The sequence below is a fragment of the Trichoderma reesei genome (assembly GCF_000167675.1).
Source record: "Trichoderma reesei QM6a unplaced genomic scaffold TRIREscaffold_10, whole genome shotgun sequence".
Lineage (NCBI taxonomy): Eukaryota > Fungi > Ascomycota > Sordariomycetes > Hypocreales > Hypocreaceae > Trichoderma > Trichoderma reesei.
This window is the reverse complement of record NW_006711157.1, coordinates 750,018-777,810: the sequence shown is the minus strand read 5'-3', so window position 1 is coordinate 777,810 and position 27,793 is coordinate 750,018. Positions and strand designations below refer to the sequence as shown.

The window sequence follows — 27,793 nt, the reverse complement described above, 5'->3', positions numbered from 1 at the left end:
TCTGCTCCTCACTTCGCAGCCTTTGCCTCGCACCGCCACAAAGCAATATCAAAAAGAGGCAAAGACAACGGACAAGAAGAAACAATTATGGCGAGCAGCAGCAAGAAATCCCCCAACATCACCAAGTTCATCGACAACCAAGACGACCTAGACACCGTCGACCAAGCCACCCGCGATGCCGTCGACCTCGCCGCCCTCGGCCACTCCCAGGCCCTGACCCGCAAGTTCGACATCTGGAGCATGCTCGCCCTCGCCTTCTGCGTTCTGGGCACCTACTCGACCGAGGCACAGGGCCTGTCCAGCGGCCTGACCAACGGCGGGCCCATCGCCGTCCTCTGGGGCCTCGCCGTCGTCACCCTGTGCAACATCTGCGTCGCCGTGTCCATGGGCGAGCTCTGCAGCAGCATGCCCACCGCGCTGGGGCAGGCCTTTTGGATCTCGCAGCTCAGCCAAACGCCCCTGGGGCGCTTCACGGCCTACATGTGCGCGTGGATCAACACGTTCGGGTGGTGGACGCTGACGGCGTCGCAAAACGCCTTCATGACCGAGTTCCTGCTCGGCATGAAGGTCATGTTCGACCCCGAGTGGGACGGCGCGAGCAAAGGCTGGGTGCAGTTCCTCGTCTACGTCGGCATCACCGTCTTCTTCACGGCCATCAACCACGTCGGCTGCCGCAACGACCGCTTCCTGCCGTGGTTCAACAACTTTGTCGGCGTGTGGTACGTCGGCCTGTTCTTCATCATCGGCCTGGCGCTGCTCATCTCCGTCGGCGTCAAGCACGACCTCAAGTTCCAGTCGGCCAAATTCGTCTTCGGCACCTGGATCAACCAGACGGGCTGGCCCGACGGCGTCACCTGGTTCATGGGCCTCGTCCAGGGCGCGTACGGGCTCACGGCATTCGACTCCGTCATCCACATGGTCGAAGAGATTCCCGCACCCCGTCGCAACGGGCCAAAGACCATGTATTTGTCCGTCATCTGCGGTGCCATCTCCGGCTTCATCTTCATGGTCATCTGCCTCTTCACCATCCAAAACCTCGACAACGTCCTGGACCCTCCCACGGGTTTGCCGTTCGTCGAACTGCTGCAGGAGACTGTCGGGCTCAATGGCGCCGCCACGCTGGTCGCCCTCTTCATCTTCAACGGAATGGGCCAGGGAGTCAGCGTCTTGACTTCATCCTCCCGCCTGACGTGGAGCTTCGCCCGCGATGGCGGTATCCCCTTTGCCGCGTACTTTTCCTACGTTGATCCCACATGGCAGGTTCCCGGTCGCGCGTTGTGGCTGCAGGCATTCCTCATCAGCCTGGTGGGCGTCCTGTATCTATTCGCAAACACGGTGCTCGAGGCCATTCTCAGCGTCAGCACCATCGCCCTGACCGTCTCCTACGCCATGCCCATCATCGTCCTTCTCCTCGTCGGCCGGGATAAGCTGCCTCCCGGAGAGTTCCGCCTGGGTCGCTTGGGCACGCCCCTCAACGTCGTTTCCATCGTTTACTGCGCCATCACAACCGTCTTCTTCCTCTTCCCTGGCGCGCCCAGCCCTGCCCCCAGCGACATGAACTACGCCATTGCTGTTTTTGGCGTTATGCTGGTTGCTGCTGTTGCCTTTTGGTTCGTCAAGGGCCGTGTGTCCTTTATGCAGATGGATGATGAGTTGGTGGGCCAGGTTGTTCGTGAGCTCTCGTTCGATGAGCCGAATCCTCAGACTCTCACAGCTGGGGACTTGAAATAATGGCTGAATCGTCAACTGGTTGGGGGGGGGGGGGGGGGGGGGGTTCTTCAGCTTTTGAGAGGATATGTTTAAAAACAAAAACAAGCTAGAATGAGGAAATGGATAGTATTGCACCATGCCAATAGGCAAAGATATACGCATATAATAGCTGCGTTCGTAAAGGTATCAATCAAGCGAATCAAAACGCCTACCACTCTAATTGCCGTCGTAAAGAGTATAAGTAAAATCACAAACCAAGTCCAGCATTGCATGCAGCACTCCCTCCTCGGCCCAGAAATGACCCGCCGACGGAATCTCATGTCCGCGAAAATGAGACGCTGGTTGCGAACTTAGCCGCGCCACCCAAGCACGCAGCTTGCCCACGGGGACAAATATATCGCAATCTCCAAAGACGGCCAACGTAGGGTTCTGCACCAGCTTGGCCTCGGCACTGGGATCTTGCTGTGGAGGCCTCCGCCTTGCGAGTATCGACGGCATGAGGGACATGGTGGCCAGGTGCGTGACGAGGCCCTGTAGCGGAGAGACGAGCAAGTACGCCGGCCGGGGCATGGTGAAGCCGCTGATGGGCGAGAGCCTGCCGTTTGCAGGGACCAGACGGCTGGGGCTCGCTGAATCGCTTGTGCTGTCGGGGGTCGTGTGTTGGCTCTGAGCTTCCCGCAAGATGTGCCTTCTCTGCTTCTCGGCCCAGCCCTCGGCCCTCAGGCGTATCTGAGCGGCATGGAGTCCGCTGCCCGGAGAGAAAAAGAACTCCAGAAGGTCCTTGAGAGGCGGCAGTTGCGTCGTGATCATGGCTCCGTAAGAGTAGCCCGCCATCAGCAGGACGGGAGGTTGCTGATCAGCGTCACCAGACGACACCAGACCGTGGACATAATGCACCATGAAGCCGACGAAGCTGATGTAGTCGTCGCGCTCCGGCCTTGCCGTCCACGACGTCCTCCCGCCAGATTGCCCAGCGCCTCTGCACCCATATCGATGCGTTCCATTGTTAGCCAACACGTCCATCCTCATGCCAGATTCCGCCGCATGCAGACGCACCTGAAATTGAACGTCCCCAGCAGATATCCCTTGCGCAACAGCTGAGCCGCCACAATGTCCACTATCCCATCGTCAAAACTCCCGCCCAACGGAGCATACGGATGCGCAAAAATAGCCGCGTGTCGCTTCCAAGGCGCGGCTGGCGAGCTGCGCGAAAACGAGGCTGGGTGATAGATTCGGCACTCGAGTGGCGTGCCGTCGTGGACGCTGGGGATGGTTAGCGTGAAGGATGGCTGGGGCAGCATCTTCTTCTTTTTCGCATTTTGAGGCCGACGATGGAAAGATTGCAACACTTGTTTTTGCTGACAGTATTGTAATGGCTCGTCGGCCTCTGTTGGTGGAAATGGGAGATTTTGGGAGGTTGCTGAAGAGACTGAGGGAGCTCCAATTAATCATCCGGAAGCTTCTATTCGCTCCATCTTAAGTAGGTACCTTAGGTAGGTAGTAGCTTGGCTGTCACGTCACTTCCGCTCAGCAGTTATTCAAGCAAGATAACATGACATTCAGACAAACTCAATGTATCAAGAGAGAAATAGAAGGGCAACCGTGGGTATCTTTCTATTATTGTATAACCAAAAAACAAATCTAGACAAGCTTGCTACTGATGTTTCTTGCTTCTAGCATCCAGCGCCTTCTGCTTCGCCTCCTTGACGAGCTTCTTGATCTCATTGATGAGCCCCAGTATCAGCGGCACAAACACCGGCCCAAGCAACGGCAGGTAGACGGCAATCTTGTGCTCGTCCGGGAAATACAGCTGTCCCACCATGCTCTTCTCAAAGAAAGCCCTCTCTGCCTCTTCCTCGGCAATTCTCGCATGCATCAGTCCTTCGGGTCCGCCAAGATCGGCGCAAGCCAGCTCCAGGTGATGCATCGTCTTGGAGACACCGTCTGCGACGCTCCGAGGGATCGAGATGGAGGGCAGCGCAAGAGACAGTCTCGCAAGGGATCCCAGAGTAGACGATGCACGGAGCAACAGGTCAGTAGATCGGATGCGACCCAAGGTCGAGAGTCGCAAAGGCAGAGATCCGGACTGAGGAGTGCCCAGCAGGGAGAGCAAGTGGCCGCCAAACGTAAGCATGGGCTGTTTCAGCTCCTCGACCGATACATGGCTGACCGTGTCCGGGTGGGAGAGCAGGTACACGGTGCCCCATTGCGGTATCATCCAAGACTGGGACGTTTCCGTCTCGGCATCGAGCGCAACCGTCTGGTTTCCGACATAGATGACAAAGTTGACCGTTGGCGCCTTGCCAATAGATGGCGACAGCGGCCACTCAGCAGCATTGATAAACGACGAGAGGTGTTCCTTGCTAAGCACCTGGGACTGCACGCCGGGGACCGCGTACAGCTGGACTTGTGTGTCAATGGTGAAGTTGTGAATGGGGCGCAGGACCTCCAGCATAGGCCTGATGTATTCATCCAACGCGGCCTCGATATCCCACGTGTTAGGCACGCCGTTGGCCGTGAAGAGCGAAAAGGTAAGGTGGTATGTCGGAGCGTATCGCAAAGATCGCGTCGTTCGCTTCGAAAGGGCCTCGGCAGCCTCGGCGCTCAGGCCTTGAGGGCGCACGCCGGTGGACATGGACGACGTGGAGAGAAGGTATGATATGATGGACTGTTCCTCGGCAAAGGTGGCTCGGAGCTCATTGGTGATGTAGGATGCGAGGGGAGACGATGGCGACGTGAGAGACGGAACGTAATTGGGAGGGTAGGTGATGTCGAGAACGGCGGACTCTTGGTTGAGCGACGCCGAGGTGCCCGTGCCCGGTTGGAGCCGGATCGTCAAGGCTGTTCGGAAGTCGTCTTTCGGGAGAGGCGCATTGCGCGGCGCGAGTTGCAGGCGCAAATGGTGGCCGGAGAAGTCGTTGAGATCGTCCAATGCATGCTGCGTCAGTCGGATAAGATTGTGCGCCTCTTGCTCCTGGAGAGCGTCCGCCTGTATCGAGATCTGGAGGGGGAAGACGGGTCGACAGGCCTGGGAGCCATCCAGCGTTAGCCATGAGCGACGGAGGATCGCTTAAGACTTCAATTCATACCTTGCCATCCGCCCACTTCAGCATGCTGTCCAGAGGCAGCTCAGCGCGGTAGATGGCCGTCGTCTTCCACCAGATGGGCAGCCCGAGCAGAAGCACCACCAGCCAGAAGGACAGCACGACGTATGACCGCTGTCTGACGGCCGACGGCTTCTCGGGAGGAGGCAACGCCGGCGCTGGAGAGGCAGAGTCAGAGCCGACAGGCGCCGAGCTGCCGGATGCCTGCGGCTGCTCGACTTCCCCGGACGCCATGGTTGCGAGCTGGATCAAGTGCCGTCGACGTGGTTCTCGAGGTTCGTGACGATACTCGATGCAGCCAATCTGGGCGAAGTGGCATGAACGCATCAATCCAGGTACTACAAGTCCAATTCACTAGTAAGGAAGGTACCGCGCAGTCACGTGAAGGCCACTCACTGCTGCCACAGCTTCCTTCCCTGCAATGACGGAACCACCAGATGAACTTGTTCCTCTTTACATCACCAGGTTCTACTTGTTCTCCAGCCATTTCTTTGTTTTTCTTTTCCCTTTCCTTTCCACCGTCACTGCGATCAGACTGCTGCTGGAATTGGCCAAGGGTTGCTAAACATCAGATCAGAGACCGTCTCCACTCAGGCACTTGACTGCTAACAAGCCGCTACGAGACATCTGGCAAGCCACAGTCTGATACGGTTCGGAGGCGACATGGAAACCAATCAGAAAACAACAAAACATTCAAAAACGCCAATTCAATTCAGATTACGCATCTCACAATCAATATCTTGCCAGTCATAGCGTCATGATGAAACAAGGCAACACGAGCCCGAGGCCTACAGCTGCCCACTTCAACTGGATGTAGCTCGTCTTCAGCCATCGGTATTAGCAATTATTCAACCAGTCTCGGAGGGATTGATATCAGCCTTTGACTCACCTGTCCAATTCGAGCGGCGGACGAGCTGCTTGTCGTGGTCGTCGCGGCTGCGCTGCGTGTTACACTTGATGCCACTGAAGTCTGGTCGCTTGAATCCGTGCTTCTAGCCGCTGTCGAGCCCGTCTCGGTTGGAGTCGCCATGTCAGCTGCTGATGTTTCCGGAGAAACATCTTCGGTAGTGGTAAATCTCGCCGAATCAGTCGGGACGGGGCCGGTTGTCGCGGGACCGGTTGTGGCTGCAGCACCAGCAAACTTGGTACACAGGCCAACTACTTCCGAGTTTCTCTGCAAGGCCCTCCAGATGGTTGGATGAGCACTCTCTCCCGTGCTGACGCAGGTGGCCACCGCATTATCCCAGGCGTCTGGAGCATAGTTGTTGTTGCTGTCGTAGCAGAGACAACTGGCCTGCTGCTCGAAAGTTGCCGTATCAAACCCGGAGTTGGCGTTCTCGCACTCGGTCACAAACCGCTCCACGGAAAGACAAGCGTCGCCAAAGATGCCGTATCCCTGCTGCTGCTGAAAGTTGGCCATGCATTGTGCTACATCACCAACTGTGCTCTGCGAGCAGCACTCTGCAGGTATGCCCGTGAAGTCCGCTGTGCAAGAGCCAAAGCCATATGGCTCTCCCTGGCAAAAGTTCTTTACACATGCTGATGGGCGGGTTAGCAGACTGGCCTGGCCTCGGTCACACTCACCCACTGGGTGACGACTCACTTGGTGCAAGCGAAGGGCTAGAGAAATCGCACTTCTTCAGGACAAAGGTACAGGTTGTGAACTTGTTCTGAGCCGCCATTGTGCCTTGACCTGGTCCAGCGCCGTGGACTTGATCTTCTCGTCAGCCATCTCCAGCGCCAAGCCCATGGCTTTTAAATGTGTTACCCCGAGAGCCGGCACAGCTCATGGTGCGTTTTTGCTACAAGTTCTTGCACTTGCTGTTCAGCTGGCAGAATAGCGTCCAAATAACGCGACGATAATAGCTGGGGCGGACGAGACTATTGAGCCTTGCTAGCCTGCGATTGGTGCCGATCTCTCAGGAACGGCAATTTCGTGCCGCCCACGTCCCTCATACTCGGGATAGTATCAACTGGACTGACACTTGGTGCTGCTATGGAAAGACTCTTTCGCGCGGAAGACGGGGCTGGCTGTGGCGGAGCCCAAATGAAGCGGCAACCAACTGCTGGGCTCCACGCTCGGCAACATGGTGTTAAGAGAGTTTGTGGCCTAAGTCTCTGCCAGTCGACTTTGGGGATATCAAACCACTTCGATACCATGTCGACTGTGAACAGTGGCGAAGCCCGAGGCGTGGCCACTATTTGATTCCAGTGCCAGGCTGTGATGTGAAGCTGGAGCTGCGATGTGAGATGTGAACAAAAGGTACGCGGGCGTGGCAGAATTCGATAGACCGGTGGCCATTCTCCCAGAGTAACGACAGGCGGTTCGCATGTCATTCGCTGGCGCAGACTGTGACGAAGAGCCTACAAAGTCAACCGACCCTACCATATTCTGCAGGCCAAATCGCCCGTGGCTCTGGGGAGGATTGAGTAACGAGAGATCGGTTTCTTCACGGGTGATCTTTTCTGTCATGCTAGACTGTACTTGACTTGAGGGTGCACCTCAGCTAGCTTGTTTTCTGAGATGCAGACTCTGTGATAGATTGCGCGGGATTACAGTTCGATATTCACAGTCCGATACTTACAGCCCGATACTTACAGTCCGATATTCACAGCACTCTGCTCCTCATGGGACGCACCGCATCCGTCATGCCCCCTCCTGATGCAATGGCGCTACACTGGGTATCACGCAGAACTGCATGGATGCCCTGCGGTGACTGAGGAGCACGGGTGATCTCACTTTTGGATCGATGGAATCCGCATCAATCAGACATATACAGCCGAGCGTAGCGCCTATGTGGCACTTACGCGAGACATTTATGTGTAAGGCGTGGAGGCCTTGTTGTGGCTGGGGCAGAAGACGAGGTGAGCAAATAGGCCATTGGGAGCTGGGAAGACGTTGCACTTGGATTATCGACGACAAGGAGCGCATGTAGAGATGCCTGTTGGCCTTGATGGGCTTACAGATGAAGGACTCGGACGACCCGACCATCACACTCTACAACGCGATCTCAAGCCCACCTGAATATCCCACTGGCTGACAAGAGAGAAGATGGCAGGACTGCAAACAAGGCGATCGGTAGGAGAAGCCTCTTGGACCCTGTGAGAGGGGGGTAAACGGGAGTGCTCAGCTTCAGGGGATCTGGTCTTTGCGTCATTGAGAACATTCCGGGAGCTGGACATCACTATTTCCTCTCTCAGTCGTTCGGAGCCGCTGAGCCGATTCTACGCAACCGCTATTGTGACATGTTTCACAATCGGCTCTTGCATAGAGTTCCTTCATCACCTCCCCCCAGACAACGGCGAGCAAGGTTACCCTCGTGAGCGATAGACTGGGGTGATGTTTCTCAAATGCCAGCCGATCAGCGTGCTACCGTTACAAGGGAACCATTTACTGCAAGTCGAAAGTCGAGTCCGAGATTGCAGCTCGCAGAGACTGCGCTTCGGATCGAGGTACAAGGGCCGCAGTCGACCGAGTACGACAGGTGGGACAGCCGCTGTCGGTGTAAAGCCGCCCACACTCAGCGATGGACATGAGGTTTGTATGCAACAGCGCTGAGATACAAGCGAACAATGTGTGAAACTTCAAAGTACTGCCGAGAGATATCTCTGCGGCTGTTGAAGTCTTTGTCAGCTGGGCTGATTTGGTGCCAAATGAAGAGGAAGGTTCGTGTACCTGGTGCGCCTCGCGTGACACACTCTCACGGTATCACAGATTTGATGGATTCAGGGGAGCTCTTGGATCTTAAGTTGTCGTTCAGGCCTTGGTTGAAAGCTATCATGAGAATGACAGACTCGTCCAAGACATTGCAACAGACACTTACACCCTCATAGTCATCTGCGACAACACTGGAGGCATACCTCGCACTGACTAAAGACTCTGGATCAAGGTCTCAGCTCAAATTTCTTGCCACGTGCCGGTAGAATGTGCAGTCGTCACAGACGATGACGCGATTGGGCTTGTTCTGGGCACAGCAGAGCCCGGAGACGCGGTTGCGCTCGTCCCAGGCCTGCTCATGTCGGCGATCCTCGGACCAAATTTCTGGGAGAACGCCTCTCTCTGTGTATGCCGCATATACATACTCGGCCTGATGGATGGCGAAACTGGGAAGAGACTGCCACGATGAGGTGCTGGTTGTTATGACCAGTCATCTCCTGGCGCCCTATCAGTGCCACAAGACACCACATATGGATATGCGACATGGTTTACTGTCTATTTATTCGTGGCTACATTTTCTGCTGGTTTCGCTTGCTACACTGACTATCCCTTCATTCTATCTCTCGGACAAGGACATCAAGACGTTGATAGATCACATTGTACGGAGTAACATGAAGTGACACCAGGCTGCGACGTCGGAACTCAATAACCCTTGGCTGGAGAGTGTCTCAACGCGGCTCCGAGCACTGTACGGCAACCGAGGCTCAATCCAATTCTGACTTATAACGGGGATCGCGATCTTTGACAGATGCCGCTCTCGAAGTTGAAGTAGCGCAGCTGCTGATTCAGAGCAATTGGCTGGCATTTGGTATCATATTGGACATTGACATCACGCCTCTTCGCTTGGAGATAGCCAATGGTGCTGCTGCCTTTTTTTTGCCTGCTCAGAACGATGCATGGCCACGATACGAGGCTGCGCGATACTTGCGGGTACCCGTTTCTGGGTAGGCTGTCGGCGAGATATGACAGCGAATGCGAATTCCGGGAATGACTTGTTTGAAATGCCACACATGTCGAATGGCAAGGCCGTTGTTCTTTCACTTCAAAGGATCTCTGAGCTCGAATATGATAGAACGAAAGAGAGGGACAGGAAAGGAGAGCAAAGGCAGCCAGCAAGAAACCATCTGGAGCACAAAGGCAGGCTATGATACTGAGCATAGTGTAAGCGGCCACGCGATGGTTCCATTGCACAGCATATGAAGGCTAGCATCTCCAAGTTGGCCAAAAGCACATGCTCCAAAGGATCGGGACGCACTGTATAAGGTATTGGCCAAGATCCGTTCGTACTTACGATGCAATCCACACATCAAGCAAGCCACATACACGCACACACATACACACACACGGCATTGTCAGCCATCGCCTTTGCTCGCTAGATCCAAATTGGCGCATCAAACGTCCAACGACCGCCAAAGTTCATCAACCGGATAGACACGATTATGATCCAGCACCAGCATCATCCCTTTCGCTTGAACCTAGGCCTGCAGCGTTCAGTATTTCCGCTCACCAGCTGGACCCCTGTACGGTCCACTGCGGACGAACCCCGCACGGCAATCTGGAGAAACGGTAGGCCTTTCCCAGGATAGGGAGCTCGAAAGGAGCCGAGGCATCTCCTCCATCAACTTACCACAAAGGGAGGCAACGCGCGGATCTGGATCAGTTGAAATGATGAGATGATGATGTGCTTCCCCGCGCTTCAGCCGCTTCAAGGGGGGTAGCGGATTTGACGGGCCAGTCCGCGGGCGGAGGCTCGGGGTATCGTATCCGGTCCGGAGTGCTGCTCTGTCCAGAGCAAGGGGGCAACGGCATGCCAACGAATGTGGATGATTCCAAAGTACGTCAAGCCCACCCATGTAATACTCGTTGGCATATCGGCTCCAACTGACACAGAGTGCCTGCTTGAACAGTGGTGAACAGAAATGATCGGATGGGCAGACAAGACAGACAGAGCCCTGGAGATGGGTGTTTGTCGGAGATGATGCCGCCTCCATCACCATTTGCAGCGCTCAAGCATCATAGCCAACACCGAATCACGGACAAGGCAAAGAAACAGAGCATCAACCCCCTCGCAAGCCTAACCACGCTTCCCCTCTCCTACATGGTCCCCAAAGTCCCCGGCCGGAGACCCTAACTAAAGGCCGGTCCCTTTCGTGCACGCATGCTACAAGTACGCATGCAATATGCATGACGCCGTTTCCACCGCCGCCTGTCCACCCTCGCTGTGGCCAACAAAATGGAGGGCAAGGCAGGGTCTGGATAGAGAAAAAGCAGTCACCTTGATTTTCCCTTTTGACTCAGGGTTTCACTTTAGCTTTCTCCTCCCTTCCTCTTCCTGTCCCTTTACCCTGTGCTGGCTTTGTCTTGTCTGTTTTCCTGTTGCTCAGTTTGAGGTGTGGCATTCTGTTTGCTTTGTATTTGCAAAGTCACATTATCTTTTTTTCCCCGTGCGATTTTGCGTCTGCGTTCGTGTTATTGCGTTACCTGAGTCGCCCATATCCCGAGAGGTACATCCGTATACCTCGATTTTCGACATCCAACGGCCCAACAAAAAGGGAAAGGAGAAAAAAAAAAAAGAAAATCAAGTGTCGAGAGGGGGAAAAGGAGAGAAGACGTCGTCAAGAAGACCGAATTGCCTGAAAGCCGAGGCTCCTCTTCAACCACACCCCAATCGGCGGTTATCCATTTCTGGATGCAGAGCATGAGATCTAATTCGTCTAATGAATGATAGAGTCGCAGAGAAAATAAAGAGGGTCACCCTTTGGGAGATACTAACGAAAAATTGAGGGGTGGTTGATCTGTGCTTTCATCCGAGGAGACAGGACCAACAGCAGTCTCATGGTGGAGTCCGTCTTGCTTTATCTTCAGCAGCAAAAGGTGTCTCTTAAGGAGAGGAAGCAATGCCAGGTAGATAAAACTGACCTATCCCGTCACAAAATACTCCGTTCTATGAAAAGAAAAAAGAAATAACTAACGCCATGCCAGTCCCGCTCCCCATCCTCATTCCCGCGGCGGCCGCCTCCCTGGCCTATCTCAACGCCAAAAGCAGCTTCTGGTACGACCTAGCGCTCGTCAAGAGCCTCGTCAAAGCATCTCTCCGCGTGCGGCATGGCCTTAACCATGACACAATCAACCTCTTCTACGCCCTGGAATCGGCAGCCCTGAGCCGCCGCCTGGCCAACAAGCCGTTTCTCATCTTCGAGGGCAAGACATACACCTACGCCCAGACTTATGACAGGGTTCTCCGGTATGGCCACTGGATCAGGAAGAGGTTCGGCGTGAAGCCGCAGGAGATTGTTGCAATGGATTTTGAAAACTCGGACACCTTTATCTTTGTGTGGTTTGCGCTGTGGTCGATTGGCGCGAAGCCAGCCTTTATCAACTACAATCTCACTGGGAAGCCCCTGGCTCACTGCATCAAGGCGGCGACCACGAGGCTCTGTCTCATTGACCCTGCTGTGGCTTCGAATTTTGAGGATGAGAGCGTCAAGCAGAGCTTGCCCAATGTCGAGTTTGTCGTCTTTACGCCCGAGGTAGAGGCCGAAGCCCTGGCGACGGCTCCAGAACGGGCTTTCAATACAGACCGGTCGGACGGGACCATGGCTAGCATGGCGATGCTTATATACACCTCAGGTACGACGGGCTTGCCGAAGCCGGCTGTCGTTTCATGGGCGAAATGTATATACGGAGGGACCATGGCTGCGACTCTGCTAAACCGTGGTGATAGCGACATCATGTACACGGTAAGCCCCTCCTTCCCCCCCCTTTCTCCTTACTTTCTCATCAGATTGCCTTATTGTCGGTTCTACTAGCAAGCGTAAATCTTTCCGGCTAACAAAGTCATTCAGTGCATGCCACTATATCATTCCTCCGCCGCTCTCCTATCCGTCTGCGCAACCTTGCTGTCCGGCTCGACGCAAGCACTGGGCCGCAAGTTCTCGACGAAGCGCTTCTGGGACGAGTGCCGCGCCTCCAAGGCCACGTCGATCCAGTACGTCGGCGAGACGCTGCGGTACCTGCTGGCGGCGCCGCCGCAGCTGGACCCCGTCACTGGTGAAAACCTCGACCGCAAGCACCACGTGCGCTTGGCCTTTGGCAACGGTCTCCGGCCGGACATCTGGGACCGCGTCAAGGAGCGGTTCGGCATCGAGACCATTGCCGAATTCTACGCCGCTACCGAATCGCCCGGCGCCGCGTGGAACGTGTCCAGCAACGACTATGCCCGCGGCGCCATCGGGCGCTCCGGCTGGCTGCACTTGCTGCTGTCGGGCAGCTCGTCGGCGCTGGTCGAGGTGGACTGGGCGACGGACTCGCCCTGGCGCGACCCCGTCACGGGCTTCTGCCGGCGCGTCAAGCCGGGCCAGCCCGGCGAGATGCTGTACCGCCTGCCGGCCGACGACATTGGCCAGCGCTTCCAGGGCTACTTCAACAACCCGGGCGCCTCGGACGCCAAGATCCTGCGCGGCGTCTTCCGCCCCGGCGACGCCTGGTTCCGGTCCGGCGACGTGCTGCGCCGCGACGCCGACGGCTTGACCTACTTCAGCGACCGCATCGGCGACACGTTCCGCTGGAAGTCGGAGAACGTGTCGACGGCCGAGGTCAGCCAGGCCATGGGCCTGCACCCGGCGGTCCGCGAGGCCAACGTCTACGGCGTTGAGCTGCCGCACCACGACGGCCGCGCGGGCTGCGCCGCCGTCTGTCTCGATCCTCCCGTCCCCGACGAGGCTACGCTGCGGAGCCTGGCTGCCCACGTGAATGCCTCGCTGCCGCGGTATGCTCGCCCCTTGTTCTTGCGACTTGTCAAGGACGTTGGTGTGGGGAGTCAAACTACGGGGACGAACAAGCAGCAGAAGCAGAGTCTGCGGGCTCAAGGGGTGAAGCCGAGAACCAAGGCTTCTGGGGGAGAAGGCAGTAGCGAAGAAGGCGAGACTGATGTATACTGGCTGAGGGGCGATTCATATGTTCCGTTTAGAGAGAAGGATTGGAGGGAGCTTGAGGGGGGGAGGGTGAAGCTGTAGATGGCGGGTTGCGTTGATTGATTCAGCGATGATGGTTCCTTTTGCCTCCTTACTTGACTTTTGTTTATTGAGGGCAGTTTGTCTAGCGTTCCTCGTGTAGCGTTGATGTCGTGCATATCTACTGCTGAAGAACGAAGAGATGATATGATTAAGTTGGCATAGACGTTATGACTTGGTTGGTATATATATATATATACTTTACTGTATTAATCTACTACACCCACAGGCCTTAACCAAAAGATCAGTCAGTAGGTCGCCATCACAGTTCCCAATCATGAGATATACAAGGGTAACTCCCTCTCAATAAGCCATCTTATAGGCGCAGACCCTTCCAATAACGCTCCATTGCCTCATTCATGTAATATATATATATGTGTGTGTATGTGCCCTAGACAACCTGTCCGAATCTAAACAATGGACAGAAAACAACAGGCAAGGATGATATAAACAGATCGCATTTCCTCCGTCAGAAAAGACTAGTATATATATCTACACAGATGATTACAAATCGCTCATGATATCAACATCAGAGTTTATCCAGCTATAACCTTCCCCCCTCTCCTCACTTTCTCTCTCTCCCGACTTCACACGCCATCATTTCATCTAAATCACTCCCGGCCCAGCAATTCCCAGCCCTACGCGCTGCTGCCCGCCGCCACCGCCGCCGCCTTGACCTCCATACCCTGCAATGTTGGCAGCTCCCATGCCTGCCGCGCCCCCAGTCCCCGTCCCTGTCCGCTCCCGCATCCTCCGGCCCTCCATGAGCCCTCGCAGGCCCCTCTTCTGCAGCCCAATGACGCTGCTGAGCTCTCCGTTCCAGATGACGGCATCCCGCTCGGTGTCGCCCATCTCCGAGCCCCATTCGGATCCGCTCGTGCTCGTCGACGCAGAGACGTCGCCGCTGGATGACCGCCCCGGATGCTGCTGGAGGCCCGAGACGCTCAGGCTGCCCGCGCGCGAAGCCAGGTCCGACATGGAGTCCTTGGCGGTCGTGCCGCTGAGGGAAAAGTCCGACGTGGAGACGGGAGACCCGATGGGGTCCAGGCTGCCGACGAAGAAATTGGGATTCAGAGAGCCGTCGATGCCGCGTCCTCCGCCAGCGGCCATGGCCGTCGCATTGAACACCGCCGCGGCGTTTCTACTGTCGAGGAGGGCATGCAGACGCTCGACGACGGCTTCCAAGAGGCCGTCGATTCGATATGGCCGCGCAATCTGTAGCAGAGAGCAGAGGATCTGCGGCGTGCACAGCGCAGAGGTGGGCGAGGGTAGGGAGCTCGTGTACAAGAAGTGCAGCAGGGCCTGGATCGTCAGGTACGTGTGCGGTAGGTAGAGGCATCGCGGCCTCGAGTTGGGCATCAGGCTGCGAGGCGTCGGGGCGCTGTTGGCGGCTGCGATTGCCTCGTCTCCTCCGTTTGCCGCGCCGGTGCCTCCGTGGTGGATCGGGCCGGAGAGACCAGACGGCCCCGAGAAGGAGCCTGCTACGGAGCCCCCCGTGCTGCTCACCAGCGTCGCCGTGTCGTCAAAGTTTCGATTCGGCGTAATGGTCAATGCTGACGTCCGCAGCGGATTGCTGGACAGGCCGGACCGCAAGGTCACGGCGTCGCTGCCATCCTGTGTTGCCGTCCCTTCTCGTAGCAGCTGGACAAAGTACGGGCCCCATCGCCGCGCCACGATCCGTGAGTTGACCGGTATCCGCTCGCCGCCGATGCACAGGATGTCCATGTCGGCAAGCTCCCGGAATGCCAGGACCTTTTCGCCCAGGTCTTCGCTTGCCCGGGAGTGGAAGCGGCCGCCAGCAGTAGAGCCAGCCTTGCGCGCAAGACTCAGGCTCAGACCAGAATAGGGGCTGCTGGCAGAGACGAAGCCGGACATGGGGTCCACCTTGCGCGGGTTGTCGTAGAAGCCAAAGGCCTCCAGCTCCACCATGCAAACGTTGGAGAAGTTGATGCGCCGGTGGTTGTAGTCGTCCACCAGGCTCCTCTTCCTGTTGCCGAGAATGACAAACGTATTCCGCCGATTCCACAACACGCCCCTGTTCCAGCTGCCTTGGCTGAACACGCTGCCCCCCGCGTCGATGCGGCTCCAGGTAAGTGATCGAAGATCCAAAGCCCACAGCGCGTATTCTTGCTTCGAGGACGTGAGATAGGTTCCGCTAACCACAAAGTGAGTGTCGATGATGCCGCCATTGGGGAACCGAAGACCGGGTGGAGAGTACGTCCCGGACATGGGCCGCTCCGTCAGGGTTCCGTCGGGCGATCGGATCTGGAGCTCCAGCTTGACATCCAAGAAGTTGTAGTTGGAGTAGATGAGCATGGACGATCCGGACTCCTGGCCAGCGGTGCTGTCGTTGCGCTGTTGGCTGTTTTGGGCATGCATTCCGATTCTTGCGCTGACAGCCGGAGGCAGCGCTGCAGCAACGCTCCTGTAGGCGCCGCAGCTCTTGCCCAGCGGCTGGGTCGTCGTCCACTTGAGGCTCCGGAGGTTGAAGACGCTAATCTGTTCGATGTAGTGGTTTGCGCCATCCTGGCCTCCAACAATGACCAATTGAGCGCCCCCTGTGCCGTCAATGTTGATGCCGATGCGGCCCTCATTAGGGTTGCCGTTGGACGGATTGTGCTGGAGAGCCGAGAGAGGAGCATCCTTTGAGGAGAACGTGGCAGACGAGGAGAGGATGCATGCGCAGTGGGCATACCGACCTTGCGGCGTCTCCTGCGCCTGGACGTAGGACCACCTCTTGGTCGGCACGTCGTAGATGTGGATGTCGGACATGACAGTCACCTCGGGCTGCTGCTGGTCGGCCCCCATGGGCTGGTTAGGCGCCGGGGACATTCCTCCATAGCACACCATCTTGGTCCCCCCAAGCGCGCACATGGAATGGAAGTAACGCGGCGGTGGGATGTCGCCCGTGACCTCGAGCTTCGTCCAGTGGCGTCGTATGAGGTCCAGCTCGTAGAGATCCGAGGTCAGCGGCGCGGGCCGGCTTCGAGAGAGGATACGGCCACCGAAAACGTACAAGCTGTCGCCGAGGATCGTCGTCGTGGCTCCAACCAGTGGCGGAGGCTCCTGGCCCGTGGTTCGATGTACGTTGCACATCAATCCCGATAGATGGGCCGAGGACCCCTGGGAGGGACCGCCGACCGGCGTAGAAGACTGTCCGTGAGCTTGCTGAGACTGCGCCTGCGCCTGCATCTGGCCCTGCGCAATCGCGGGCGACATGCCTGCCGATACAGAGCCATTGCTCCTCGGCGTCAGCCCCTCTCTGTGGCCATCTCGATATTCGTCAGCGCCGCCAGCGTATCTCGCCGCGCTCAAGCCAGCCATGTTGGCGTTCATCTCTTGCGTGTAAAAGTTGTCCTGTCCCGAAGCGCCGTACATCTGCTGGGGGGCGACGGGGCTCGTCAAGTCCGCGGGGCTTATCCGGTTATCCAGGCGAGACTCGAGGAAGCGGCCTTGGGGCGGTTCTCCGGTGCCAATGCTCTGCGAAAGGCTGTCGAAGGTGGGGAGGGTGACCGACGGGGGCGTTGGTGCGCTTGTCTCGGCGGGCGGCTCCGGCAATGGTTTCTCAAGGCTGTCCTGCAGGCTCAGCTGTCTCCCATGCTGGTGCTGAAGCCTGGATACGGACGCCGCTCGTGCTTTCTTGGGGTGAGGTGGAAGGCCAACGCCAGATGATGAGCTCGCGTGGCTCTGGAACGCTTGGAGGGACGGCTTTCGGGGGAGTCTGGCAGAGGCGTTGTACCCAGCTGCTCGGTATGCGCTGTCGGTATTGCTGCTGTATTTGTTGGTCTGCAGGCGGGGGTCATTGGCCCCAGAGTCGGGATAAGAGTAGAAGCCGTTCGGTGATGGGCTCTGCAAACCTGTCAGCGGTGCGAAGTCGGCCATGGCAGCGGCCAATGCGTCTCGGCGCGCAAAGCAGAGGAGATGATGCCGTAGAGATGGCGCAGGGCAGGCGACGGAGTAGGAAAGGGGGCGGGCGCGTAATGGTCAAGACTCGGACCACGACAGCGAGAGAGAGAGAGAGGGGGGGAGGGGGTTAGAGAAGGAGATGGGATGTGAGAAGGAGGGAAGAGCAGAATGATGATTTCCTTGCGAGGACGCTTGTCAGATTGATCAACCCGTTCTCGGCCAAGGCACAAGCATGGGAAGAGGACCACTCGCTTGGGACCTAGGAAGAGCAGCCGGCCGGCAGGGGGGGGAGATTTTCCTGACCGCACCCGTGGCCAAAGTCGAGAGATCGGATGCGAAAGCGACGGGCGCTCGCCACAGCCTCGCCCGTATCTCGTCGGACCCGGCAGCGCAGCCAGCACGATTTTCAGGAGCCCGGAAGGCGATCCGGGGGGCCGAGCGAGCGTCGAGCGAGGAGCAGCGTGGAGCAGCCGGGCAAGCGGGTGGAAATGTGGTCAAGAGGTTGCGCGATGATCTGGCTTCGAGGGCGGCCGGACGGTTGCGTGTGTCCAAGGGGAAGACAAGATGAAGCTGAACTGCAAGAGGCTTGGCCGACGGCGAGCCGGGCGAGATGAAGTCGCATGACGTACCATTCAAAGACGGCGGCCGGACGTCTGTCTGCAGGGCCAACGTCGCACTCGTTGCTGGTTGATGCTGCGCTGCCCGTCTGGCTGGCGCGATATGGAGCTGACGATGTGGGCTGGAAAAGAGGTTCGAGCAACAGCCCAGGAAAAGAAAATAACCGTCTATGCGCACAGACGCGAAGAAGGGGGGGGGTGGTTCAATGTGGGCTTAGGTTAGTTGTCGATTGAAGAACTACAGGCGCTGTGCTGGTACCGCTACAGGCGCTGGGACTCGCTACGGGCTGCTGCTGGCAGAGGGGATGAGCGGGCTCTGATAGGCTGGATAGGGGGGCTTTAGCGGTTGGAGCGTTGGAGCAGTTGGGGGAGATGGAAAAAAAAAAAAGGAGTTTGGAGGGATTTGATTGAATGAAGGAGAGATGGAGTATCAGTAAAGTATCGTGAGAGAAATGGGGGATGTTTGCAGCCACGTTGAGAAGGCGGGTATTTTAGAGTAGGTAGGTAGGTAGTACAGGATCAAGGATGAATGAAGGAGAGGACAGAGAGACGAGAACTAGCAGGCTGGAGTCTGTGAATGGCCACGATAAGGCAGTGCAAGAGTAGGTACAATTGATTGAAGTATCTGTACGAAGAACTGCAGGGAGTCCTCAAGTGCTACCGGTTAGCGCCAGACCCTCGTCCCCCCCTCAAGGCATCTCGGAGTTTTGCACTCCGTGTTCGCTGCGCATGTAATACTGCACTCGTATGGATGGACGTGTACCTGCATGCGAATCATGGATGCCGGTGTGTGGCAAAGAAGAAGAAAAGGGAGGGACAGATTAAGAGTAAGGGATCTTGCCTCGATCGTTGTTGGCGCGTGTGCTTCCATCGTGGAGTTTTGCAGAGGGCAGTTCGCATGAACTTCAGGCTCAAGTCCTCCATGGAAAAGGAGATGGCGCTGAAAGGTACATGTAGGTAGGTACATGTATTATGGAATTACCCTTAGGTAGGTTCAGGTACATGTGCACCGCATCTCGCTCCCCTTCTTTGTGTCCATTTTCCTACTTTGCCACGCGGCAGATGACAAGGAAGACAGAACACAATTCAAGATGGAAGATTTATAAAAAGAACAAGAGAATCGACAAGCCGCTCTTCATCGGAGTTCAACCAACACAATGTCACCAGAACTTCCTTTTTGGGCAACAACTTCTTGAATCCGCGATAACACATGGGTACTACCTATTACATGCCGTCACCCACTCGTCTGATCGGCATCTGTGCGAAAACAAGAGAGACAACAACGCAAACAAAGCAACAATTGGAACAATTGGAACAAGGCGTAAAGCCACCGCCAAACCGTCAAAAAACACATCAATTGCCACCAACAGCTCTCTTGTTGACGCTTCCAGTGATGGCTTGTCCCGCTAATAATAACAACAAGCTTCCACTCAACAGCCCAGCATGACTAGTACTAGGTACATGTAGTATGTAGTAGCAACTGGTCCGCATTTGCCTCAATCTTCTTCTCCCTCCCCTCCCTGAAAGATCCGGACATTAACATGTAGGAGTGTCAAAATAAAGTATAGTAGCATTTTGTTGGCGGTGGCTCTGGCCGCAGCCTTTGGCTTAATAGGGGTCCTCGCGCCGGTTGAACTACGACTGACTTGGAGTAGCGGTATCTCGAGTGTGTGTGTGTGCCTTTGCAGGTCTACAGGAGACCACGGTCCTTGGCGATAACCGCGGAGCTGCTTTGCTATCTACTATTATCATCTCGGAGGCATAAAGTGGAACGAACCATTCATCTCTCGGGACACGTAGTAATACGTGGTAGCGCTTGCAATTTCGACCCCGTAAAATGCGTCAATTCTTCTTGGGGAGTGATGTGATGTGATGGGAGGCCTTTGTCTCCCTGTCAGCTCCACATTCTTCCATGCTGCTTTTCTCGAAGCCCTCACGCGCTCACTTTCCCACAGACAGCTTCAAATACCACAGATCATCACCCCCCCGTACCTCCTCGAGAGCCTACAGCTGAGCCTGTTCCTGCTCCCTCTGTGGCTCATCATCTACCTAGATTACCTACTCATTTTCTACCACCGCTGCCAAGCCTCAGCTCGAGGGTATTCGCTGCATGCGTCCAGCTGGATATATTAGCACGTGGGATGGAATGGAGATGCTTCCGGGCTAAGCCCACTTGACTTTATCTTGAAACAATCGGGCCATTGTCTAAATAAATCACGACAGTGGAAGACGTCAGTTTGGCCTCCCCCTTATTATCTGGCATGCTGATTTACACGGTATATAAGAAGAAGGAAAAGGTTGATTCGACGACACAATGACACACAGTGCATGCAAGTACCTTGGGAAACAACGACAAGAGAGCCTCAGCAGCCCACGGAGAAGAAATGGATACACTTGATCATCTCCTGGCAAATGCAGTCCAGCATGAGGCTCGTGCCGTCCGGCAGTTGATTCGGAGCGTCCGTGTTCCGTTATTACCTGCCGATGCATCAATGCCGATCCCTCTATAACATGAAGCCATTCTTCTTATTCCATCAAGGTCCCTTTCTGCCCTTTTGCTTCTCCTCACCGGATCATCCGGATTAACTTCTTATTACAAGTCAAGATACAGGACCCTGGACACTTTCTCTGCACCGCCATGATTCGTGTTGGCGAGTCGACCTGCATACGAGTACATTGATGTGGCTTCCGCAGTACTTAGACAGGTTGGCTAGCCGGGGCTGAAACATTAGGTTGAATGGTTTTGTGGCCATGCGTCGTCGACCATTGGGTGTGACCAGGTCTTCATGGTAGCTGACGTTGAGTCCAGCATAGAAGAGCTGCTGGAGACATGATGATTATAGAGATGATGCTTATCAGATGGCGGATACAGGCAGACAACATGAGGCTTGTCAATGTGACTGAGAGTATCATGTGATTATGTAATCACCACATTGACTTGTAAGCTCCAGGGTACCTAAGATGATCAGGAAGCCATGGCATCCAAAACTTGTCAGTGATTGTAGATAATCTGCAAGATGTGAAAAGTCGATACAGTATCCTTGTATAGCGACCCTTTCAAGAACAAGCTTCTGTGTTAGTATCTGATTGGACAAGTTGCAACGTCCAGCTCCAACTTGACGGCGGAATCATCTGAGCCATCGCTAGCTCTACCTACTCACATGCAATATTCACTTCGAATGCTAGAGAGACATTTAGAATTGCGTTGAAAAAAATTGGTATCTTTTACTATTTGACGTCTCATTGCCCTGCCCAGACCCTGCCCAGGCTGTAATGGAATGCCACGGTCATCTATCATTCGTGGCACGGGGCAAACAACATCTGACATAGCTCAGTCTACCAAGACCTGAGCGCCATGCCGCAATGTTGCCTTTCCCACGCTCTCCCATGTCCAACCTGCCAAAAGTGCTGTACAAAGCCATTGCTTTTTGCCTCTCCTTCTTCCTTATATACACATCTGAAATCTCTTACAACATCACCCCAAATCTAAGAAACCTCGGGCAGAGGGGTGAAGCGCAGGTAGGGCTTGACGGCGCGGAAGTTGGGGAAGAGCTTCTTGGCCTCCTCGTCCTTGATGACGGGGGCGACGATGACGTCGTCACCGGGCTGCCAGTTGATCGGGGTGGTGACGCGGTACTTGTCGCCGGTCTGGAGGGAGTCGATGATGCGCAGGACCTCGTCGGCGTTGCGGCCGGTGGAGGCCGGGTAGGACAGGATGGTGCGGATCTTCTTGTTGGGGTCGATGAAGAAGACGGAGCGGATGGTGAAGGCGATGCCCTTTTCGTCGACGTTGGTGGCGTCCTGGCGGTCGATCCTGTTTGTATTTGGGCAATGTTTAGCTGGTGAACACCCAGCAGAAGACGGATAGAGAGATTTTGCGTGAAAATTGCGAGTTGCATGGAGAGGTATTAGAATGAAATCAAAACAGGCTTACATGTCGTAGAGCAGGGAAATCTGGCGGTCCTTGTCACCAATGATGGGAAAGGTGACGTGGCCGCCGGTGACGTCCTTGATGTCCTCGATCCAGCCCTTGTGCGAGTCGACCGTGTTGGCGGACAGGCCGATGAGCTTGACGCCGCGCTTCTCGAACTCGGGCTGCAGCTTGGCAAAGGCGCCCAGCTCGGTGGTGCACACGGGGGTGAAGTCCTCCGGGTGGGAGAAGAAGACGACCCAGTTGTTGCCGATGAACTCGTGGAAGTCAATGGGGCCCTGGGTCGTCTCGGCCTTGAAGTTGGGGGCGACGGAGCCGAGGCGGAGGGGGGCGGGCTCAGACATGTTGGATTGTGGTGGTTGTGGTTGTGACGACGAGGTTGGAGTGAGGTGAGGTGAGGTGAGCTGTGTGTGGTATTATGATTGTGAAGAAAAAGAAGAGAAGAAGAAGAGGAAGAGAGAAGCAAGAGATGGAAGAGGCTGAGGTGACAAGCTCCACGCCTCCTTATATAGCAAGGTCGACATGAATGACATGCTTTCCCTCCATTGCCCATACGCGCAACAAATGACCCAATCTCTCGCCATCCGTCCCTCCATCCCCTCCACCATCCACCCCGTCCAGCCCCTCCCCCTCCATCAATCATCTCATGGATCACCTTCTGCCCCTCCTTCCAGGAAACCCGTCCTTGCTTACGGAGCTAGTAGTAACAAGGAGCAGCTTGAACTCAACACCAACATCTCAATATCAATGACCCCTCCAAGCCTCAACCTTCTTTGTCTCTAATGCTCACCACGGCCACGTCGACCACCATGTTTACTTCTTGATATCCTCTAGATACCTGCTTCTCCCTTCTATTACATCTCCTTCTGGTGCTCCAGAATAATAATTTCAATTCGCTCAAACACAACCAGTCAAGAGAAAACCCCACGATCAGCGCAATCCAGTGCGCCTCCTCCTCCCCTCCCCCCCCAATCCCAGCTCCCTCAAAGCGGCAAGGCGCGCCGCGATTGCGTGCTGAGCCCGCCGCCTCATTGGCCCGCCCTGCGCATTTTGCAATCCGAGTCTCGCTGACGCAATGGGGGGGGCAACAACAGCTGCGAACTATGCTTGTAGCTCCCGCCAGCCAGGGCTCGAACAAGGTGAGAGAGGGGGCATAGAAAAAAACAGCACCTCACATATTGACCATGGAAATCCGGTGGGGCGGGTTGCGGGTGGTCGGCGGCACCATGTGAAGCCGCCAGATCACGGCCGATGGGCCGGCATGCCGCTTGCTCTCCTTTGTTGAGGAGCCGAGATACCAGTAACAAAATCAGGGCGGCGGCTCGCGGCTTCGGAAGGGGAAAAGGTTGGATGAGCCCTTTTCTTTGTTGATTGGTAAGCTCTGCCTGTCTATCTTCCGCGCCGAGCTTCTTGGTTGAGTTGTCTTACTGGGATGGACGGTGGCTTCAAGTTGTTGGTGTCTTCATGCAGGCAGTTTGTGATCGTGCAACACTGCTATAGGTAGTATTGGCCTTGGACACGTACATTGCTGCAGCCATCAAGGTATCCCAATCGCCTCCAAAGTTAATGTGTCAGATCAGTCTACACATATCACAAAGATTCAACATTTACCATCAGCTAGACCAACCACCATCTTCCCAACCAGCAAGCTTATTCTCAAAAACGAATCAGCCAGCTAATAAATCAGCTCTCCCCAAAATCACCCCATAGTCACTACCTAGGCATATAACCACGCATCATACGTGGCTCAATCAGCTCCTCAGCCGCCACAATTGGCACGAAAGAATAAACTCAACACACACACACACAAAAACACCCTACTAACCCAGATACCCAAAAAGTTCCAGCTGTGCTGACACCGAGATCCTGAGGTCGCACACGATTGCCGACAGCCCGAGATCCGCACTTGACATTCTTTGCCATCATGCCCCTCTTAGCCATGCTACATACATTACATACCTGACCTCTTATCCGCAAAAGATGATACATGACATCCTCACAGTAACTGCTTAGTATTTGCTAGTACTGGATGTCTCGATAGAGGACACAGATGCAAAAAAGAAGGTCAATTCTCCTTGAATTTTCGAGGAAAAGGGCAAAAAAAGCGACCACGCCAGGAGTCGAACCTGGAATCTCTAGAGGTGGCGTTTACCAACCGAAATCTAGCGCCTTAGCCATTAGGCCACGCGGCCGAAGATGCAATATCGAACAGCTATCGCGATATATGAATACTGTCACAGCACCAAGAGAAATCAACTCGCAGCATGGTTCCCTACAAACAGCACACCTCATATAGAATGATTCAAGGACCTTTATTTTCAATCATGAATGCGAAATTTCCCGTCCTAGTGAATAATGTACTGCGTCCAACTCCCAAGCCATATATGCTGGCACACGACTGCATCGCACGAGCAATCTCGCAGCTCAGATGTCCAAGTCTGCCTCTATAGGTAGGTAACAAAAAGTGCCGCCACTGATGTGCAAACCCCAAATCAGCCCGCTTTCCACCAACAGCGATAACGAAAAAGAAAACATCCAACAGACAAAGCATGTCATAACGCCATTCTATGCTCAAATTCCGTTGCAGCGTGATCTGCATCCCCTCTATGCGGCGTCTGGCCTAAACTACCTGATGGTGTGTAGGTCGTATGCAACATCATCACCAAGAGCCACCAGTGACATGAATGGCAGGCCGAAGTGCGCCATGATCTGCTGGTTTCGCAGTGTCCTCGGCAAGAATAGACCGGCTGTCATCAGGGTCGCTCTCGTCGGTTCCTTGGTCCACCTCTGTTTCGCTTGTGTGATTCGGTTCGCTCGTCTCTACTTCGTCGACGGGCGATATGACATGGCCCAGCGTCGGTAGAACGCGAGCAGCCTTGTCACTGACTGATGCAGCTGGCAGTGTTGCCTCTGAGTTGCTTGTCCTGGTTGCGTCAGTCGCGTCCGCCTCGCCGGAGACACTCGACGGGGGCGTCAAAGGCTTGGAGAAGTTGAAGGCGGGCATTTGCTGAGCCTGACTAGACAGCTGGGGCACATGCGTTTGACTCATGCTTGACCTCTTCAGCTGCGGCTTGCGAAGAGAAGTCGAGGATGCGAATCCAGGTCGTCTCGAGGCGATTTCTAGGCGCTCTTCCTCTGCGGAATCCTCATCTGTTAACTCCCTGTCCAGGGCTAGGCCCGTGCCAGGCAACATGAGAAGGCTGCCGCCCGAACGTCGCCGCTGGCGCTTCTGACCCTGACTGGCACCCAACACACCGAGGTGCTGCTGAGCAGCCGTCTGGCCGTGAGGATTGAGTCGTAGACTGCTCTTATGCGAAGTGATACTCCTGAGATTGCTCTGGCTTTCAGAGAAGACGACTCTTGTCCGGAGTCGATGCACTGCGCGATCCAGCGCCAACTCTATCGCACAGCTGTCGCGTATCCTAGACAGCTTCGGCCACGTTGCTCTCTCTCCAACCAAGCAGCACTTGAGCATAAAGTCCACGGTGGGGTTGCGGAGAAGCACAGGGAGGTTGTCAAGCGACAGATCTGGTAAGATGTTGATGTTGCCCGAGTACTTTTGGCTGAGGATGCTTCGAAACTTGGTCATCATGTTAGGAAAGAAGCCCATTTCTGCCATAAACTGCAGTCTGTGGAGCGCCTCATCTCTGGCCAGCGATGTGCAGGTGTACAGCCAGTCCATGTCGTCACCGTTGTTGGCACTCTTGCGCGCGCGTTGGTTTTCAGGCGACAAGTGATCGTCTTTGGACAGAAAGGGAGTGACGTGGGGGTTCACCTGGGAGACGATAAAATGGTTGACGTTGAACATTTCCGCAAGGCGCGTCATGGGCAGGTCGTTGTCCACCGAGCCGTCGATGAATCTCTGAGGCGACGGGTTCCACTGACGGTGCTCTCCGGTAACCGGATCTTTGACCAACAGAGGGGACGAGCCAAAGATGAGAGGGACCGAGCAAGATGCTGCCACAGCAGACCATATCATGACGTTGGGCGAGGTGACGTAGTTGAGCAGCCGTGGCAGCTCATAGACGGACGCGGAGGAGACGCAAATGTTGAGGATACGACGAGTACGGTTGTAGGCCTCCTGAAAGGTGATGTCGCCCATCATGGACCTCATGACCCTCCTCAGATGGGCAATATCGGACCAGGAGCCTTCTGTTAGCAGGCGGCGAAAGTGATCGAGCAGGCCGTCTTGGCTGTCTTGCGCTTCAAAGACGGCCAAGTCTCCGTAGGGAAACTCTTTGAGTAGCTGCGGGATCTCCTCATCCGTGCGCGTGCACATAACAGCGCAGACAATGCTCCCAGCGCTAGCGCCTGATATGATTCGAGGTAACAGCTGGGCCTCGAACAAGGCTTTGAGGACGCCTACATGTGCCATGCCAAATGTGCCACCGCCGGACAGAAGCAGAGCGCTTCGTCCGAAGCTCTGACGTGCAAGCAGCATGCCCTCGAGCAAGTCTCTGTAGGCAATGCCCTTGTCCGAGGCGCTGTGGACAATGGCGGCATCGATGGTTTCGATTGTCGCTTCGACATAGCGCTCGATCAATGACTTTGTGCCGAGGTACGAGTGCCGGTAGAGATCGACGTTGCCCATGCCGCCGAGATCGCGCGACAGGGAGGTTCGGATGAGGTGCATCATGGTGCGGATGTCGCGACTCTCTCTGGCCTCGTTGAGGGCCTGAAGCCGCTCCTCAATGAGCTTGGGGTTGTAGTCGCCGCTTTCATCGTCCAGTTTCCAGTCGTCGTTGCCTTCGAGGGCGTCGAGTTCCTGCGCCGCTGCTTGCCATTGTTTCAATGTCTCGGCCTACGACGGCGATGCCATGCTCCGGTTAGCTGAATGTTCTCTCTGTGGTCAAGTTACCACGCCGGGTCCGGGATACACATACACTCTTCATGCGTAGGTAGAGAAGGTTCTTCCTTTCTTCGAGAAGCCTCGCCTTCTCGCGGTCTTCGACGCTTACGCCATCTTTCCAGGATCGCCAGAGACTCGCCGCTTCCTTGACCTTTTGGGCGACGGTGTGCACGAGGGTCTGGTCAGCGGGCTGCGAGGCTGTCGAGACGTGCTTCGGCCGCTTTGGGAATTGCGTGGAGGAATTGCTGCCTTGTATCGGGAGTATCGTAGGAGGACGGAGGAGGAAGTCGGCCATGACCGCGGGTGCAGCGAAGCATCCGCGGATTCTTTACGATCTTCAGGTAGGCCGTAGGAGGAGGGTTGGGCACAGCCTCAGTCCCATTCCTGCTGTCTGGAGGCGTCGATTTCGATGAAAGAGCTAGGAAAAGAAGAGAGGAAGAGAAAAATGTAGAGGATTGCGTCTTGATCTTCGGAACAAGGACCGAGATCAGTGAAAGAGCTGTTGCTAGTAGGGAGAGGAAGACGACCGGAGGCAGGGGGATGTTTCCTCAGATGAATGAATATTAAGGCTGGCCGCATAATCTGGGGTTGCAGCTTCTGGTTGGAGCATCTGACCGCTGATGGCATTGCCAGTGGGGACAATTGGCACTAGCGGCCTGTTGGGGTCACGCTGGCCCGCTACCGTTGAGTACATGACGGGGACCTGACGTTGCCGTACCTGGGACCTGTCGGTAGTTGGGCCACAGGCGGATGGATGCCCGAGGAAGCCACTGGTGTGGACAGCCGGAGCCTTGAAGCCGATGGCCTTTGCTCATATTCTACTTGGGCGTTGGGTTGAGTGAGAGTATCTGGGGGTAATCGGGTTGTCCATTCAATGCCACCAACTTCCAGATTACAGGGCACATGGACGCCCAACATCCCCCCAGAAAATGCCTCCACGTCCCCC

General features: G+C 55.6%; 7 protein-coding genes across 7 annotated transcripts; 2 read left to right on the top strand and 5 right to left on the bottom strand.

The window, feature by feature from the left end:
- Positions 1-87: 87 nt before the first annotated feature.
- Positions 88-1,731, top strand: TRIREDRAFT_62172 (amino acid transporter-like protein; the record flags this gene model as incomplete). The annotated part of the gene is made up of 1 exon (XM_006965782.1): positions 88-1,731. The coding sequence occupies one exon, from the start codon at positions 88-90 to the stop codon at positions 1,729-1,731; it is 1,644 nt and encodes a 547-aa protein (XP_006965844.1).
- A 195-nt stretch (positions 1,732-1,926) lies between these two features.
- On the bottom strand, positions 1,927-3,011 carry TRIREDRAFT_62702 (uncharacterized protein; the record flags this gene model as incomplete). Its single annotated transcript, XM_006965631.1, has 2 exons — positions 1,927-2,689; positions 2,767-3,011. The coding sequence occupies 2 exons, from the start codon at positions 3,009-3,011 to the stop codon at positions 1,927-1,929; spliced, it is 1,008 nt and encodes a 335-aa protein (XP_006965693.1).
- Positions 3,012-3,364: 353 nt separating this feature from the next.
- On the bottom strand, positions 3,365-5,048 carry TRIREDRAFT_62563 (uncharacterized protein; the record flags this gene model as incomplete). Its single annotated transcript, XM_006965630.1, has 2 exons — positions 3,365-4,738; positions 4,800-5,048. 2 exons carry the CDS (start codon positions 5,046-5,048, stop codon positions 3,365-3,367), a joined length of 1,623 nt encoding a protein of 540 aa, XP_006965692.1.
- Positions 5,049-5,561: 513 nt separating this feature from the next.
- On the bottom strand, positions 5,562-6,496 carry TRIREDRAFT_107881 (uncharacterized protein; the record flags this gene model as incomplete). Its single annotated transcript, XM_006965629.1, has 3 exons — positions 5,562-5,636; positions 5,704-6,353; positions 6,418-6,496. 3 exons carry the CDS (start codon positions 6,494-6,496, stop codon positions 5,562-5,564), a joined length of 804 nt encoding a protein of 267 aa, XP_006965691.1.
- Positions 6,497-11,507: 5,011 nt separating this feature from the next.
- TRIREDRAFT_62651 (uncharacterized protein) lies at positions 11,508-13,547 on the top strand (the record flags this gene model as incomplete). The annotated part of the gene is made up of 2 exons (XM_006965781.1): positions 11,508-12,272; positions 12,378-13,547. The coding sequence occupies 2 exons, from the start codon at positions 11,508-11,510 to the stop codon at positions 13,545-13,547; spliced, it is 1,935 nt and encodes a 644-aa protein (XP_006965843.1).
- Positions 13,548-14,150: 603 nt separating this feature from the next.
- Positions 14,151-22,390, bottom strand: TRIREDRAFT_78401 (uncharacterized protein; the record flags this gene model as incomplete). Its single annotated transcript, XM_006965628.1, has 5 exons — positions 22,002-22,390; positions 21,563-21,881; positions 17,251-17,301; positions 15,002-16,802; positions 14,151-14,950 (listed from the first exon to the last, which is right to left on the bottom strand). Exons 1-5 carry the CDS (start codon positions 22,340-22,342, stop codon positions 14,151-14,153), a joined length of 3,312 nt encoding a protein of 1,103 aa, XP_006965690.1. The 5' UTR covers positions 22,343-22,390.
- Positions 22,391-24,657: 2,267 nt separating this feature from the next.
- TRIREDRAFT_122091 (uncharacterized protein) lies at positions 24,658-27,283 on the bottom strand (the record flags this gene model as incomplete). Its single annotated transcript, XM_006965627.1, has 2 exons — positions 26,882-27,283; positions 24,658-26,799 (listed from the first exon to the last, which is right to left on the bottom strand). The coding sequence occupies exons 1-2, from the start codon at positions 27,140-27,142 to the stop codon at positions 24,658-24,660; spliced, it is 2,403 nt and encodes an 800-aa protein (XP_006965689.1). The 5' UTR covers positions 27,143-27,283.
- Between the last annotated feature and the right edge of the window lie 510 nt (positions 27,284-27,793).